The following is an 18279-nucleotide window of genomic DNA, read 5'->3' as shown; positions in this document are numbered from 1 at the left end:
TTTTGTATAATTTATTCATTTTTATCAAAATAAAATATATAATAATACACTACACTACATAATACACTACAATACCAATTGATAAATAATAATCTTATTAAACATACCAACAAATAAGAACAAAAAAAAAACAAACAATAAAACTTTAAATATCTTAAACATTATTAGTAAACACTTTTGCATTGATAATTGATTTTCCTTCCTTTTGGTGTCATAAAACAGCATTAAAATTTATTAACATGGGGGCAATTTGAAATTAGGAACGTACTGGACCGCGTGTTAGAATTGATTTCCAGCAGAAAGAATTCACAAAATATCCATTTTAAACTGATAATAGCATATGAATTAAACTGACGATGTGATGCTCATTTTCATCCAGAAGTTGTTGATTTCAACAATTTATTGTTTTAACAATTTTAATTGGTTGCACTTGTAATGTTTCTGGAAACTTTTTCTTGTCGATAAGCCACTCATTTTTCATTGGTCAGCTTCTTAATGTTTGCAAGAATGTAGCATCCAAAAATTTTAGTTTTCTGCAAAGAGATTTAAATTTAGTGACTTCTCTAAAGTGTTGATTTAATTTTTCATATTGACGTACCAATTATTATAAACTATTTGAAGCAGTTCCAGTTAATTGTCCACCATTTTTTCACCGGTCAGCTTTTTAATGTTTTCAAAAACATAGAATCCATAATTTTAGTTTTCTGCAAAGAGATATACATTTAGTGACTTCCTTGAAGTTTTATTTCATTTATTATTTTCACTTACCTATTTTTATAAACTATTTGGTTATTTGTCTAAAATTTTCCATTTTTTTTTATTTCTTGCAATTGACCACGAACTTCGTTGCACAAATAAGTATTGAAAACCACATGGTTTTTTCGTTGCATTTTAGGGCAGTGTTTTGCCAAAGTTTTCTCATATTATCTTCAACATCTTTTCAAAGATTTCGTCAACATTTTGGCAAATTGGAAGTAATTCGCAAACAATTTGAGGATGTATTGAGGATGAGCTATTTCAAGTCAAGTTGAATTTATAGGCCGGTACTCTATTCGGTTTTCGCGTTGAAACTCCATACAAAATTAAAAAATGAGAAAAACTAGCGAAATTTTTCCATTTGTGGTACTTTGTTTTTTTCGAGTTGAAAAACTGACGTTTATAGCATGGCGCCATTGCAATGTGAATTAAGAAATAATTTATTTATTAAAACTATTTGTGTGGGTTTATAACACAAACACGGATTATATTTTTGTTCCGAAACTATACAAAAGATAAAAGGAGCAGCAGATCAATTGCCCAAGGAAAATAAAATGTTAATTTTGTAATAACAAACAGCAACCACCAACTTAATTCTATATCGCTCCCTGTAAAATAGCGCTCCAAGTTACCTAAACAAACACCGCTTTCTATGTGCGAAATAATGGTTTCTATAAAAATTTTTCGCAAGAATGAACATAGTACCGGCCATATGTTGAAAATTATATATACCCTCAAACTGAAAAGTTGTTGCATTTGAAAAACGCTCATCCTGTGTTTATTGGGTTTGTTTGCAAAGTCTCAAGTCACATTATGTATGACTTTCGCCAACTGTGATGGGAAATGTACAAAAAAAATTAAAAGTATTTTGGCATCACTATTCTTAGAAGAGCCATTTTAATATTTTGTAAAAAGATCTGCACTGAAATATAATGCACACAAATTTTAAATCAGCCAATCGCTTTTAAAAAATTGGTAACATTGCTCAAATAAATTGTTGACAATGATTGTTGTTGACACAATGATTGTAATAAATGTTTGCTGTCATGAGTTGTCAACATCTCTCCTAAATATGCTTTTGACAACCCTGTTATTAGAAGTGCGTACCAGCTTACGAAATTGAACGTTTATTAAACTTACTGCCTGTTCGTGGAATTTTCGTTCGCCTCAAGACGAACTAAACGTCAAAAATCATATAGTATAGTCTGTAGAATCGCAATTGTTATATAGAATGAGTTCATGGCAAAATTTGAGGTTTTATAGCAAATATATCTAAAGTTATTGTAGTTTCATTCTAGACGAACGATTCGTCTGGGGACGATTTCGGGTTTCATGAACAGGCTGTTAGTTTTGACGCGAATGCCAAATGAAGAGGGAAACTGAAATAATGTTGCAGCTTCCCTTCTAAGAATCCCCACCACATTGAAAACAGTTGTACCACGCCAAGTTACTACAAAAAAGTATCGCATGAGTGCAATTATTAGGTGCCTTTTTAAATAAATTTAGAACGACGCCAATAAGAGCCCCTTCAAACTATCGGAAAAAGTGAATATTAAGATAGTTATAAAAGAATCATTGTGGTCAAGTAAAAAACGATTGTTTAGATGTCTATTTGGTTGATAAAACATTTATAAAGTCTTATAAATATAACATAAACTATCACTTTATTCCAGTTGGAAAGTGAAAAATTGTTCACCAACCCTGCCAACATTTTTTGAATTTGGGGACTCTTTTGAGAATCCCCACTACGTCGAAAACAATCATATACGACATCAAAAACTCGTCGGAAAAGCGCCGTCACTATTGAGAAGTTGTACCACGCCAAGTTACTACAAAAATGTTTCGCATGAGTGCAATTATTAGGTGCCTTTATAGATCAATTTAGTACGACGCCAATAAGGGACCCTCCAAACAATCAGAAAAAGTGCATTTTAAGATAGTTGTAAAAGAATCATTGTGGTCGAGTAAAACACGTTTGTTTAGATATTTATTAATTTGATTAATTATTTACAAATTCGTAAAAATATAACATTTATACCACTATCACATTACATTTAACATAATTTTTGGCAATAATGATGATGTTGAGTTACAAGTAGCTAGTTACATGTTGCTGCGTCTATCAACCAGTGTTTTTATTCCATGGAGGCAGCGTGTCTGTAAAATATCTGAAAAACAATCACTTTATTCCATTTGGAAAATCACCAAATTGTTCACCAATATACCTTTCACAATTTTAAGCGTATAATCTATGTTTTCAGAACTTTATTTTCGTTTTTATTTAATTAAAATATAACAAGCTGGTTGCGCTTGGCGTTTCACAAAAAAAATGGCTTTTTTAACAGTAGGGATGGCAAATTACTTGCATGTACTTTTTGATGTACCTTTTCATGATGGTTGAAGTGACATTTACGAGTCTGTGGTAACGATGAGGTTGAAATCGAACTTTGAAATGCTGGCAGGGAATATACCTTTCACAATTTTGAGCGATATAACTATGTTTTCAGCACATCATCGTTTTTATTTAAATAAATTATAATAGGCTAGTTGCGCTTGGTGTTTCACAAAATATAAAATGGCTCTTGTAGCAATAGTGATGGCAAAAAACTTCATGTACATTTCATGTACATTTCATAGTAGCGATGAGGATGAAACGGAACTTTGAAATGGTGGTAGGGTTCCCATAGCATAGTACTAATCTCTGGTTTTTTAAGAAATAGGAAGAACACGCTCAATTCATACCTTCAATCATTTAATGGTCTTTAGTATTGGCTTTAAAATACATGCGCCCAACGCAAGCATTGTGTTAGCTAACGTCAATTGTCAAGCCAACGTCCATTAATTCTGGGCATGCGTCATTTGTCCTAAACAGCCAGTTGACAGGTATCATATGTATTTACAATTGAAACTACCAAGGCACGACAGCTGGGGGAAACGCCGTCAAATCTAATTGGAAATGACATCTTGATATAAATGAGAAAACTATCTCTTTGAATCATTTCATTCGCTGTCACAAAATCGAGTGAAATACACGGTTTTTGTCTCCGTTTCCACCGCTTATATTCGGTCGGGTATTCGTGAGTGGGGTTTTGGGATGAGTTTTCTGGAAGAAATTGATACAAAAGGTTTAATATATAAGAAGTAATGTTTTCCAACAAACTGTCACGTTAGCTATTGTATGTGCGAAATAAATTCATGCTACACGTAAACAAAACTCACACATTTGAGTTGACAATAAAAGAAATACATTTTCTAATACACTTTAAATATACATCATTCCACTCTTATTTTCATTATTATGCGTTATGATATTCTACTAATTAGTTTACAAGTCGCTCAGTGTATCTTAAAGAGAACCTTAAAGCGTTCATTTTTCTTTGTGATAAAATGAGGGCCTTCATGTTCCCTTCTCAATTTCGTGTTTTTTGTTTTTTCCAAAGCTGCTCCCATAGCAAACGCCGTTAATAAAATTCCAAGAAGAAGTTTCATACAATGGTCTTTTCCTTTTGTGTTTATCTTCGTAAATAGTGTGTAGAAGACAAAGACCATTAATAAAGAAGACGTGAGATAAGCTTGCTCTTCCTCTTTTTCTTGAAAAAACAGAGATTAATATCATACATGTTCCATGAGACGTTGCAACTTTTTTTCGGGTTCTCTTTTCATTTTGCATTCGTAACAAAACTTAATTCGCTTATTTTAGCAATTTTTTTAACTCTTAAACGAACAAAAACACTTTGTGAAACATTTTATTAATAATTTAGTGCAACCGACACAGAAATTTGCGTGAAATGTTGGAGAAAATAGCTAAATAAAAATTGTCTTCATCAAACCAGTAAGTTCGGAGTGCTTTTCCAACAAGTATGATATTAATCTCTGTTTTCTAGTACTAACACTATCAAAGCCCATTTCATGTCTTCTTTATTAATAGTCTTTGGTAGAAGAGAGCAAAGAGCTTAACGTTCGTTCCGTCATCACTATTTTGCTTTTGCTCATTCATTCGTTGAAAAGAAGAACGGTCATTCCCTAATTCATTCGCTCGCTATACGTTTCGTTAACAATTCAGATCACGGTTAAAAAAGAATAAAAAGTTACAAAAAATAATAGAATTAATCAACTCGATGTGAAAGAAAATACAACAATAAATAAATTATAAAATTATTTCAAGTCCAAAAACCAGATAAAACAAGCAGAGAGTTTCACATTTCCTTGTTAATTCCTCGTCTGGTTCATATGTATGTGCGTGTGTGAATTTTCATTTTTAATTTGACGTCGCCCTTGTTTTTTTTTATTGGCTCCCTCTCTGCGACCGTCTCTTCATTTTGAGCAGAGGCCTGTGTTTGTCGTTTTTTATTTCATTCTAGCTGCTTGTTTGTGTGTCTTCCTTCTCTCGATAAATAATTTAATATCTTTGTGGTGCAGTGAACAAATGAATATTAAATGAAGTTATTTTCAGTTTTTTATTAAAAATACAACTTCATTAGTAGATTTTGCCAAACTAATCAACAAGAACGATAAAAAGCCATAAGATTTAAGAAAATTCCGAAGAGTGGAGACAGAATCGAAAAGCATAACAATAAAATTACAATAACAGAAGTGGAAAAAGTAAATGGAAAAAAAAAATTTTAATTGTATTCTGCCCATTGTGTTGGCGTGTCCAAAAGATTTTTGTGTGAGTGTGTCTGAGCCATTAGTAAAACCCCCTATTGTTAACCCTCTTTATGGTGCAAAGTGTCATGCAATTTAATTAATCTAGTGATATTATTTTGTATTATTAAAGAAATAAACCTAACAACAGCAAAAATACTAAATCTCAAATTTCTATGGCATTTGTGAGTACACTTATGTCAAGTGGGCTGGTGAAAATCTGGTGAAAATTTTCTCGTGCAAAAGTGTCAAGGCAAAATATACAAGCAAAAAAAAACCATCGTTTGGAGAAAAATATTAGTAAAAAAACACAACAAATCATGGCATGAAAACCAAAAACGATGACAGTGTCGGCGCAAAAGGTGTTTATATGTCGTTTTGTGGAAACTCCCCCTCGCTCTCTTGACCAATTTAATAATTTTTTTCGGTGAAAAACATCTTCATCACTGCATTGTCGTCTCCATTCTGTCTTTGCTCTGCCCAACTGTCAAATAAGAATTTGGCAACCAACGTCTCAACGTCTCAGCTGGCAGCTACGCCAACAAGACCACTTGTTTTGCCAGTTTTGTGCGAAAGTTGTGCCGAGTAAAAACAACAAAAAATTGTAAAACAAACAGTAAAAAATGTGAAATTTTATTAAATTAATTCATTTTTTTAATTATTATTATTATTCTTTGCACACACTCACCGACATTCTCAATTATCCATTATCCACTTCGAGTACTTGAAATAGCCTATTTAGATTATTTCTGTATTTGTGAGAGCGCAGTGTTGTTTTTGTTCTCGGGCGTGTTGTGTTTGATCACTTTTGTAATGACGACGAAGACGCCTATAACAAAAGAACAGCCATAAAATAAAACGGAAAGAAGAAAACTCGGCTAAAGTGGCAGGGCGAGAAAAGCATTTTTTAAACATTTTTGGCCACAATTCGCAACCACTTGTATGAAATTGTCAACAGTGACGGCGTAGACAGCAAAAAAGAAACAAGCACGTCGTCCACCTTTAAGGGGTCGCATGGGTGCGTGACGTCGAAAGCGGTTTAGAAGTTGTTTTTGTTTGGAGATATTTTTATTTCCCACTTTTTGACAGTGTTGCCAACTATTGAAATTAAGTGCACGTTTAAGATTTTGTGAAAATGAGTTTACTGATCTTTTCTTGGCTCAACTGCAGTTTATGGGCCCCTCACCGAATTGCTTAAAATTAATATATGTTGTGTCATTCGGTGTGCTGATTCCAACAAAGTGACCTATACCCTTCAAAGGGTCAATAAAAACTTGATATATCTCTTTTGTTTTTTGTCCAATCTAGACAAACTTGGTATCTAGACAAACTTGGTATATTCAATCACTTTTATTTTATTTTATTTTATTTTATTTTATTATTATTATATTATTTTATTATAATTTGAGAGATGTAAATAAAAAAGAAAAATTTTACCCAAATTTTTTGTTATTTTCGTTATATCTCAAAAAGTCTTCGATTATACCCTATGATTTTTTATACATAGCTTGAAAGCCTAGTTTCTGGTCTTTCGATTGATGTACTACATGTCTTTATAGGCCCATTTTTAGTTATTGAGCTTTTATTCTGAGTAGAAAAAAATTGTTTTATTACTGAAATAATTTTTGTATGTTGTAAGTATTAACCCAAGGGGAAAAAGTGGCCGGCCGGACAGAGTCCAAAGTGGACTAACGTGGACCCAAGGGGGGAGAGTAGCCGGTCTTCGGCCGGGGTTTAAGACTTTCTCCTATGGACAGAGTCCAAAGTGGGCGTTAGCCCTTTTCTTCGTTTTGCACTTTTAGTTTTTTGGTTTCCACTTGTGAAACACAAACTTCATACTGGTCTTAAAATTCTTCCGATTGCACGCTAATAACAAATTGTGGAAATGTTTTATTAAAGTATTTGGCAATACTGGCAACGGTGGTCAAGTGAATGATAGTGGCATTAATGAAATACTCCACATTGTTCACTCTTCTTGCTCTTATTTTTGTCACAGCTGTTTTACGTATATAGGTGCGTTGTGTGTGTGCGCTTTTGTATTTCCATGACAAAGAGCTTAACTGATTCCAGAACCATATAAAATTCAAAGCGCAAAAATAACAGGCAATTAGTAAAACAATATAAAAATAATGAGAAAATCATACCGCCATAAAACAGAAATAATAATTATTTCTTTTTCAAAACAGGTCAAATATTTATCTAATTGGAAATTTGGTGGTAACCATAAAGGAAATTATGCAATTCTTATTGGAAACGACAATAAAATGACAAGCTATGATGTGAACATCCGATAAACAACATAAAGAAAATCCTATAAGAAAAATATAAATTTAGAAATATATTCATATTCAACAACGACATAGCCTATAACTATAATAAAATAAATAAATCGACACTTTCGTATTAAAATAAAATACAAAAAATTAAATAAATAGAAGTATAAACAATTTCGTCATTTGTTTTCAATCCAAAGCAATAACAAAGAATATCAGACTACGACAGCTACGATAAAAATACAAAGTGAAATAATTAAAAAAATAAAAGTTACGCTTTATAGAAAATCTGGAAATCTCCACACTTGCCAAGTTGACAATACTTGGTTCATTGATATAAACACCCTCTCCGCACCAAATTCCAAGTGGTGTTGTTGTGTGTGTGTCTTTACACTTTGGTATCCAGCTTGCGGTCTTTGAAAGCTGTAGACGACTATCCCCCGCCTCTTTTGTGTGTGTCATCATCATAATTATTGCCTGTATAAATCATTTAATAGACAAAGATGGCGGGTCATCACAATGCGAATCTTCTAAGTTCGGATATATCACGCCGTAATCCCCAGGATGAATATGAGTTGATACAGAAAATTGGATCGGGAACTTATGGCGATGTTTATAAGGTAAGTGTCAAAGAAGATTTGTTTAATTTCGTTATGTGAAAACATCTCCAAGCTTAATTATTTTAATTTTTCTTACTCGATAGATTTTATACTGAAAGAAGTAATATTTTATGCAATCGCAACATGTGGCGCCATATTCTTAAAGGTCATGTTTTCGAATATGCTCAGTATTGGCATTAAATTAAAGGAAGGAGAAACTTAGCTTTAGTTGTACCTATCGAATCGACCTAGAAGTAAATGTTTCATTCAAAGATTTTTTATCCCTCTCATTTACCATCCTTTACTGAACGGAATGTCTTGAGTGAGACAAAGATTTTAGACATTATTTACATACCATACATTGTGAGACAGTTAAATTGACCTAAAAATAGATATACACTCATAGAAAAAAGTCTGTTAACAACAGTAATCGGTGTCCGCTGTTAAATTTTCATAGTGTAGCTTACAACTTTTTATTTTTTATATTTATTCATATGTTATACTAATATAACATATGCATAAACATAATATTTGATGTAAAGGAATAAAAATTTTCTCTGAATATAGGGTTCAGCGCAACCTATATGTGAAAGAATACGAGTATACAAATTGCGACATAATCCTCAATAGAAATTGAGAGGTGTTTTTCGAGAGAAATGCGTCCAATCTGGCCAAATGGAAAAATATTGCCATCCAGATTTCTTTGTGGCAAAACGAAATATTAGACAATCCTCTATCCGACGGTGAAAACGTATATTGCAAGATGTATTTAGAAGTTCCAATATATGATGTACACAAATGTGTCGGAGGTGGTCCTCGAGAGAATATGAATAAACGTACAAAGATGGGTATAGAGATTTATATGTTAAAGATAGATCTTATAGCCCTATACCTGGAATTTCCAAATAGATTTTCCGAGTTTACCATCGGGTAGAGGACTAAAACATTTATCATTCACATTTAAATACGGAGAATGCTCCTTTTTTTGTAGGTAATACATTGTAGGTCATATATTGGTGTTCCCAAACACATTTTCCAATTTCCAATTTTCGCATCGGATAGATGAAAACCATCTTTTTGCATTTCGCCATAGTGGAAGCTTTTCTCTCCACTGCCTCCACTTTTTGTAGGCCATATATTGGGATTCCCAAACACATTATCCAATATCGTTTTTTACCATTGGACAGGGGATAAAGAGATCCATCTTTTACATTTAAATGTGGATGTCCATCTATTTCTATGGAAACATACTTGGTCTCTTGAGAAGCAGTTCCTCGACATTTTCTAAGATCCTTTTTACCATCTGATATGGGAAAAAAACTATCACCTTTAAATGTGGATGCTCATCTTTTTTCATTTCACCATAGTGGCTGCATTTCTCTTGAGAGGGACTGCCTCCACTTTTTTGTAGGTCATATATTGGGATTCCCATACAAATTTTCAAAATCCGTATATTGCAAAATGTATTTAGAAATTCCAATATGTGATGTACACAAATGTGTCGGAGGTGGTCCTCGAGAAAAATGCATCCACTATGTTAAAGATATATGTTATAGCCCTATATCTGGAATTTCCAAATAGATTTTCTGAGCTAACCATCGGATAGAGGACTCAAGCGTCTATCTTTCACATTTAAATATGGATAACACTCCTTTTTTGTAGGTAATGCATTGTAGGTCATATATTGGGATTCCCAAAAACATTTTTCAACATCCTTTTTTAACATTTAAACGCACATTTTAATTTGGATGCCCAGCTTATTCCCATTGCCTCCACTTTTTGCGGGCCATATATTGCGATTCCTAAACACATTATTTTTCCAATTAACGTCTTAATTGAGTTTTAAAAAATATTTAATTAAAAATTTAATTGAATCAACAAATTTTTTTTTTTCTTTTTATGACCACTTAGTTTTAATAGATTTTTGTTTATTTTAATGGGCTGTTTTGGTCAATATATATAAATGCAAATAAAACAAGTTTATTTCATCTTTTTTCTCGACGTTTCGTCGGCTTTTTTCCGACCTTTTCCAGAGAATTTTTTATTTGAAATATAATTGTTTTACATTTGTTTCATTTATAAATTATTAAAACTGGACATCACAAACAATAATAATAACTAAATAAATAAATAAAATGTAAATATTGCAGCAAAACTTTAAATCTATATCACAGAACTATGTATGTTTACTCTTTAAATTATTGCAATGGAAATTTTTTAATTGAAATAAAAATCAATCACACAAATTAATAGTATCAATTAATTTTTTAATTGGATCAATTAATTTTTTAATTGACTGTCAAATAATTTTTTAATTGATACTATCATTTCTGTGATTGAAGACATTTCAATTAAAAAATTAATTGGAACAATTAATTTCGTGATTGAATAAGAAATTTTTTTGTGTGTACCATTATACAGGTGACAAAGAGATCTATCTTTAACATTTAAATGTGGATGTCAATCTATTTCTATCTAAACATACTTGGTCTCTTGAGAAGCAGTTCCTGCACATTTTCTAAGATCCTTTTTTACCATCTGATCTGTCATCTTTAAATGTGGATGCCTATCTTTTTTTATTTCACCATAATGGCAGCATTTCTCTTCAGAGGGACTGACTCCACATTTTTGTAGGCCATATATGGATACTCCCAAACAAATTTTCAATATTTTGTTTAACCGTCCGATAGACGATTTTGCAATATCCGTTTTATTTATTTACGTATTTCCATTTATTTAAGCAATTCAAAGCCTTTACAGGGCCAATTTAACGAATTACAATGAACTACTCTACATTACAATATTATATAAAAATATTAAATATAAATTGATAAAAATAAACAACAATCTTATATAAAAATTGAACCAGCAATCTTATATCAATAATGTTATATATTCATTTTTTTATTTATTTTTTTTTTTGCTTTTGTTAATGTTCTTGGATCCCATTGAAATTAAAATATGTTTTATTTCACGAGTCAGGACACTACTCATTAAACAATGTTTGCATTATGTTTCAGTCAATTATCTTTATCTTTAATCATCAAGCTGATGACAGCTGATGATATAGAGGACTGAAATGTCTATCTTTCAGATAGAAGACTGGATGCACCTTTTTTTCTATTTGGCGACAGTGGACCATTTCTCGAGAGAGCCATTTTTCGATAGAAATGTGCATTTTTTACCAACCGAATGTTATCGTATATTACAGTGAAACGTCTAAAAGGTGGACACTCACCGTCTTCTAAATTTTGTCCACATTAGGGAGGTGTCCACTTATGATGTGTTAATGTAGCAAACTTCCCCAGACAACTGTCCTTGTTTGGGGGGTGTCCGGTTTTCATAGTGTCCAAGTTTGAGAGATTTCACTGTACTCGTTTCTTCACATATATATGGCGCTGAAACAAATATTCCTGTACGGATTTAATTCCCCCATATACTTTTGGTCTTTATGATTCTTGATATATCCTATTAATTTATATTAGTAGACCACAGCTATTGATGTACCATGTAGATACATTGAAACGAATCCCTTTTTAATTTTATATGGACAGCTTCCCCCATTGTTGGTAATCAAATGTCCTCTCATACAATGTAATATATATATATAGGATACTACCACCATTATTGTAACCTTTGTCACCACTCTGGAAACTAATAACCCGCATTTTATTTCAGGTTTTCTCATTTAACCCTTAAATAAAATGCTCAAGTTCAAAATCAGGAGAATAAGTTTACCCAGAAAAAAAAAAACAAGTAGAGAGGTGTACAACAATATTGCACATGGCTTTTATTTCAAATGAAACATCGCACTACATTTTGAAGGCAGCTGTAGGCATATCACAACCAGTATACTTAAATTCAGACATCTCATAAAGGAAAAAAACACACACACGATTGAAATGTAAACACATATCCATAGTAGAAAAAGACCATTCTAACAAATGTTTCATTTCAAGAATAGCAATGTGTGGAACATAGCAACCAACCACTACAATAGAATGCCAATAATATGGACAAGTTTTTGGATTGCAAAGGCATTTGTTTACAATTTCTTCTTCATTCATTCACATAATAAACAATGAATGCTAAGCATCAATATATTTCTAAACAATTCAACAAATTTGAGAAGAAAATTGAAACGTTTCTCTGTATTTTTTAAAATTTTATTCTTTTATAGTACTTTAGATATGGAAACATGTATATATGCCGCCCAGGCACTTGACATAAAAGAATGAAATGATCTTAACCTATAATAAAGTTGGAAATGAAACTTTAGTTCGAAAATGTATTGATGTTGAGTTGTATGAGTAAGCCATGGGAAACTAATTCATAAATTGTACGCTGATTTCCATTTTTTCCGAATTTAGGTAATTAAAACTTAGTTAACATAATCAAATTTGTTAGCAGAGCTCTGATAATTAGTTAACACACAGAGCAAACATTTCACGAAAATTTTTCCAATTAAAGTCGTCTTAATCCCAATAGTATCAATAAATTTTTTAATTAACTTTCAATCAATTTTTTAATTGATACTATCATTTCTGCGATTGTGTGTATGTGGATCATTTAATTACGTGATTGAAGATCAAAAAATGTTTTTTGTGTGCAGAACTTCTTAAAGGCGTTAACAGCGCACAGTAAAGAGCTAACAGAGCTATGTTCTGCTCTAACCAATGAGACATTTTTTTATTACCAGAAAAAGAAATTAGTCTTACTGACCAAATTACTTGATCTAAAATAAATGTTTGCTTAAACCACTCGCTGTTGCCATTGTCAATAATAGGTACATTCAATCACATATTCCATTGATTTTTGAAGAAAAGTAAGGAAGCAAATATAAATTTTAAATCAAGTAAATTGGCCAGGAAGACTAATTTAAGAATTATTACTGCGCCAAAAAAGTGAACCAACTACGAAAAAAAATGTAGGTTAATTTTAGAAAATTGTAACTAATGGCGATTTCGATTGGGAAAAAGGAGCAACATTCTCGAAATTGAAAGGAGCAACATTCTCGAAAATATGAAGGACACTGCCATAGGCTTTGGATCCTATATCCCGCACAATATTATGAATTAACAATAACTTTGGAATGACACTATTATTGGGGGGAAATGCAATGAGGGAAAAAGTAGGGTAACACCAAGGCAACATATTTTTTGCGAATCGAAAACGCCATAAAACATTTTACTACACAGCAAACAAAAGGTAGCCAAAGAAGATATCAAAATGTTAGCATAGACATAAACCATTTCTTAGCAAAGTTTGCAGAGCACTGTAACGAGCTAACAGGGCCAGTTTCTGAGCTAACAAATGAGAGATTGTTCGCATCAGGAAAAATTCTTAAATAGTCTTAATGACCAATTTACTTGATCTAAAATAAATATTGACTTAGACAACACACTGTTCACATTGTCAATCGCAGCTACAGCGGGGTTGGCCTGTGGCAAACTGTGACTTTTGCGACATAAATTTACGACGGTACAATACATATGTCGCAAAAGTCGTAAACCTAATGTAGAAACACTATTTTTGAACAAAAAAAATTTAAATTCTTTTAAAGCCTCCACCATAGGAATATTATATTAACTTTGTCATTCCGAAATATTGCTCTAAGGACCCATAAAGTATATATATATTCTGGGTCGTGGTGAAATTCTAAGTCGATTTAAGCATGTCCGTCCGTCCGTTTATTGAAATCAAGCTAGGTTAGGTTAGGTTAGGGAGCCACCGTAGTGCAATGGCTAGCATGCCCGCCTTGCATACACAAGGTCGTGGGTTCGATTCCTGCTTCGCCAGCATTACTGAGGTGGGATAATCCCAGGGCTGTGGAGTCGGAGTCGGAGTCGGAGTCTTGGAGTCGGAGTCTGAAGATTTTGCTGGAGTCGGAGTCGGAGTCGGAGTCGTAAAAATTTTGCTCGACTCCGACTCCGGCTAAACCAAATTTTTTAAAACACTTCACATATTTGTAACTAAGCAAGTTTTTACGCAAATTAGTTTCCATTGCGTTATTCATTCGATCAATGTACAGCATGATTGTAAATGAAAATCAACTTCCAATTACGGCTATCTTTTTATGTTTCCTAGAATGTTTGACTAGCAGATGGGCTGGATCGATCCATTTTAATGCCCATATTTATTTATTTGAAATGTTTCGAACAATCGATATTATTTTTATTTTATTTTAAGGCAATATACATATGTGGAATATTGGCAGAAAATTTTTTCAAAGTTGTTTTTATAGAAAATTTTGTCAAAATGTTATTTCTATAAAAAGTTTTGTCAAAATTTTATTTCTATAGCAAATTTTGTCAAAATTTTAATTCTATAAAAATTTTATTACTATAGAAATATTGTTATACCCTGCTCCACACTGTGGAACAGGGTATTATAAGTTAGTGCATATGTATGCAACACCCAGAAGGATACGAGATAGATACATGGTGTCTTTGGCAAAAATGCTCAGGGTGGGCTCTTGAGTCGATATAGCGATGTCCGTCTGTCCGTGAACACATTTTTGTAATCAAAGTCTAGGTCGCAGTTTTAGTCCAATCGGCTTCAAATTTGGTACAAGTATGTGTTTTGGCTCAGAATAGATCCCTATTGATTTTGGAAGAAATCGGTTCAGATTTAGATATAGCTCCCATATATATATTTCGACCGATATGGACTTATATGGCCCCAGAAGCCAGAGTTTTACCCTTATTTGCTTAAAATTTTGCACAAGAAGAACAATTAGTACTATAGTCAAGTGTGCCAAATTTTATTGAAATCGGTTCAGATTTAGATATAGCTCCCATATATATCTTTCGCCCGATATGGACTAATACGGTCCCAGAAGCCAGAGTTTTACCCCACTTTGGTTGAAATTTTGCACAGGGAGTAGAATTAGCATTGTAGCTATGCGTGCCAAAATTGGTTGACATCGGTTTAGATTTAGATATAGCTTCCATATATATGTTTTTCTGATTTCGACAAAAATGGTCAAAATACCAACATTTTCCTTGTTAAATCGCCACTGCTTAGTCGAAAAGTTGTAAAAATGACTCTAATTTTCCTAAACTTCTAATACATATATATCGAGCGATAAATCATAAATAAACTATTGCGAAGTTTCCTTAAAATTTTAGACTTTCCTTACTTGTTAAATGTATGTATTTGGGACAAACCTTTATATATAGCCCCCAACACATTTGACGGATGTGATATGGTATCGAAAATTTAGATCTACAAAGTGGTGCAGGGTATAATATAGTCGGCCCCGCCCGACTTTAGACTTTCCTTACTTGTTTTCTATAGAAAATTTGGTCAACATTTTATTTCTATAGGAAATTTGTCAAAATTTTATTTCTATAGAAAATTTAGTCAAAATTTTGTTTCTGTAGAATATTTTGCAGAATTTTATTTACTACACAAAAATGTTTCTAAAATTGTATTTTTATTGATAAATTTTTCAAAATTTTATTTCTATAAGAAAAAAAATGTCAAATTTTATTTCTATAGCAAATTTTCTCAATTTTTTTTCTTACTAATGCTCACTGATACTCACTGCTATAAAAATGCATTCAAAATTTTATTAATATAGAAATATTTTTTTCTATATAAAATTTAGTCAAAATTTTACTTCTATAGAAAATTTAGTCAAAATGTTGTTTATATAGAATATTTTGCAAAATTTTATTTCTACAGAAAATTTTGCAAAATTTTGTTTGCTACACAATTTTTTTTAAATTGTATTTCTATTGATAATTTTTTCAAACTTTTTTTTTCTATAAAAAATTTTGCCAAAATCTATTTCTACAAAAATTTTATTCAAAATTGTATTTCTATATATTTGGTCAAAATTTGATTTCTATAGAAAATGTTGCCAAATTTTATTTCTATAGAAAATTTAGTCAAAATTTTGTTACTGTAGAAAATTTTCCAAAATTTTATTTCTATATAAAATTTTGCAAAATTTTATTTACTAGACAAAAATTTTTCCAAAATTGTATTCAGTGAGCATACAATTTTGGAAAAATTGCTGCTAAGTCGAAAGCTTGTAGAAATGACTCAAATTTTCAAATTTTTCAATGAATGAATCATAAATGCATTTTTGCGAAATTGTCTAAACAATTATAAATATTTCCCAAATATTGCCCGAGTTTTGTAGAAGTCTGATTTGAGATTTTATCAAAATGTAGATCTAAATACAAAGTTGTGCAGAGTATATTATAATCGGCCCGCCCGACTTTAGACTTTCCTTGCATTTTTATTTTTCGTTAAAATTGTGTTACGTCCCATAACGTTAGATTTAAATTTTAAGTACATAGATTTTGTAGAAGTATATACAATTTTGTCTTCAGATTCAAATTCATGCATATGGAAATATAAACCTTTATATAGCTCGCAACAAATTTAAAGGATTTGAAATAGTATCAATAATTTTGGTCCACAAATACATATACTGTTGGTATATTCTCATATTATGATGGGTATTTATATCATTATTTTATTTTTTAAACATTGCCATAAATTTGAAATATAGAATTCAATTGGCATCTAATGTGAAATTAAGATCTTTTTTGGCACACATAAATAAACACGATACTTTATATCGTCCACTTACGGTACCCCCACAATAGAACTACAAATTAGTGGTATTAAAATGAGATTTAGTTATATTACCCGGAGTCGACTCCGGAGTCGGAGTCGGAGTCGAGCTGATGAAAAATGCTGGAGTCGGAGTCGGAGTCGGAGTCGAGCAAAATTGGCTCGACTCCACAGCCCTGGATAATCCACCGCTGAAAAACTTTTTGGTGTTCGGTCGAAGCAGGAATCGAACACACGACCTTGTGTATGCAATGCGGGCATGCTAACCATTGCACCACGGTGGCTCCCCTGAAATCACGCTAACTTCCGAACGAAACAAGCTATCGACTTGAAACTTGGCATAAGTAGTTGTTATGGATGTAGGTCGGATGGAATTTCAAATGGGCCATATTGGAATACTTTTACGTATAGCCCCCATATAAACCGACCCTCAGATTTGGCTTGCAGAGCCTTTTATAGACGCAAATTTCATCCGATCCGCTTGAAATTTGGTACGTTGTGTTAGTATATGGTCTCTAACTATCACGCAAAAATTGGTTTATATCGGTCCTATATAATTATATATAGCCCCCATATAAACCGATCCCCAGATTGGAACTCTGGAGCCTTTTGGAAAAGCAAAATTCATCCCATCTGCCTGCAATTTGGTACGTGGTGTTAGTATATGGTCTTTAACAACCATGCAAAAATTGGTCCATATCGGTTCATAACATGGCCAACATGTAAACCGATCCCCAGATTTGACCTCCGGAGCCTCTTGGAAGAGCAAAATTCATCCGATCCGATTGAAACTTGTTACGTGGTGTTAGCATATGGTCTCTAACAACCATGCAAAAATTGGTCCATATCGGTTCATAATAATATATTTAATTTTAATGCTAGTATATGTCCGCTAAGAACCATGCCAAACTAGGTCCATATCGGTCTGTAGTTATATATAGCCCTCAGATAAACGAACCTCCAATCAAACAAAAATTGGTCCATATCCCCAAAAATAATCTACAAAAATTTTAATTCTATAGAAAATATTGTCAAGATTTTATTTCTATAAAAAATTTTATCAAAATTTTATTTCTATAGAAAATTTTATCAAAATTTTATTTCTATAGAAAATTTTGTCAAAATTTTATTTCTATAGAAAATTTTGTCAAAATTTTATTTCTATAGAAAATTTTGTCAAAATTTTATTTCTATAGAAAATTTTGTCAAAATTTTATTTCTATAGAAAATTTTGTCAAAATTTTATTTCTCTAAAAAATTTTGTCAAAATTTTTTTCCTATAGAAAATGTTGTCAAAATTTTATTTCTATAGAAAATTTTGTCAAAATTTTATTTCTATAGGAAATTTTGTGAAAATTTTATTTCTATAGAAAATTTTGTCAAAATTTTATTTCTATAGAAAACTTTGTCAAAAT

The 18279-nt window shown here is 31.9% G+C and overlaps 1 protein-coding gene and 1 long non-coding RNA gene across 15 annotated transcripts in view; one reads left to right on the top strand and one right to left on the bottom strand.

Annotated features, from left to right (window-relative positions):
* Nucleotides 1–2710: 2710 nt before the first annotated feature.
* On the bottom strand, nucleotides 2711–4149 carry LOC142241655 (uncharacterized). Its single transcript, XR_012723746.1, has 3 exons — nucleotides 3976–4149; nucleotides 2982–3859; nucleotides 2711–2924 (listed from the first exon to the last, which is right to left on the bottom strand). It is a non-coding gene; the product is annotated as an uncharacterized LOC142241655 (long non-coding RNA).
* The window catches only part of hppy (MAP4K3-like protein hppy), a 654429-nt gene continuing 639904 nt past the window's right edge, over nucleotides 3755–18279 (top strand). For 8 of the 14 annotated variants that reach the window (XM_075313445.1, XM_075313442.1, XM_075313444.1 and 5 more), the window contains exons 1-2: nucleotides 3755–3881; nucleotides 7587–8293. In XM_075313445.1, coding sequence (XP_075169560.1) covers nucleotides 8177–8293 — 117 coding nt within the window. In that variant the 5' untranslated portion in view covers nucleotides 3755–3881; nucleotides 7587–8176. Of the gene's footprint in view, nucleotides 3898–4754; nucleotides 4993–5237; nucleotides 5426–7586; nucleotides 8294–18279 lie in introns of those variants that run through there. The other 6 variants (XM_075313447.1, XM_075313446.1, XM_075313437.1 and 3 more) reach the window with 5 other exon arrangements.

This window comes from Haematobia irritans, chromosome 5 (genome assembly GCF_050003625.1).
Source record: "Haematobia irritans isolate KBUSLIRL chromosome 5, ASM5000362v1, whole genome shotgun sequence".
Lineage (NCBI taxonomy): Eukaryota > Metazoa > Arthropoda > Insecta > Diptera > Muscidae > Haematobia > Haematobia irritans.
The sequence above is the reverse complement of the archived record's forward strand: the minus strand, read 5'-3'. Positions and strand labels throughout refer to the sequence as shown.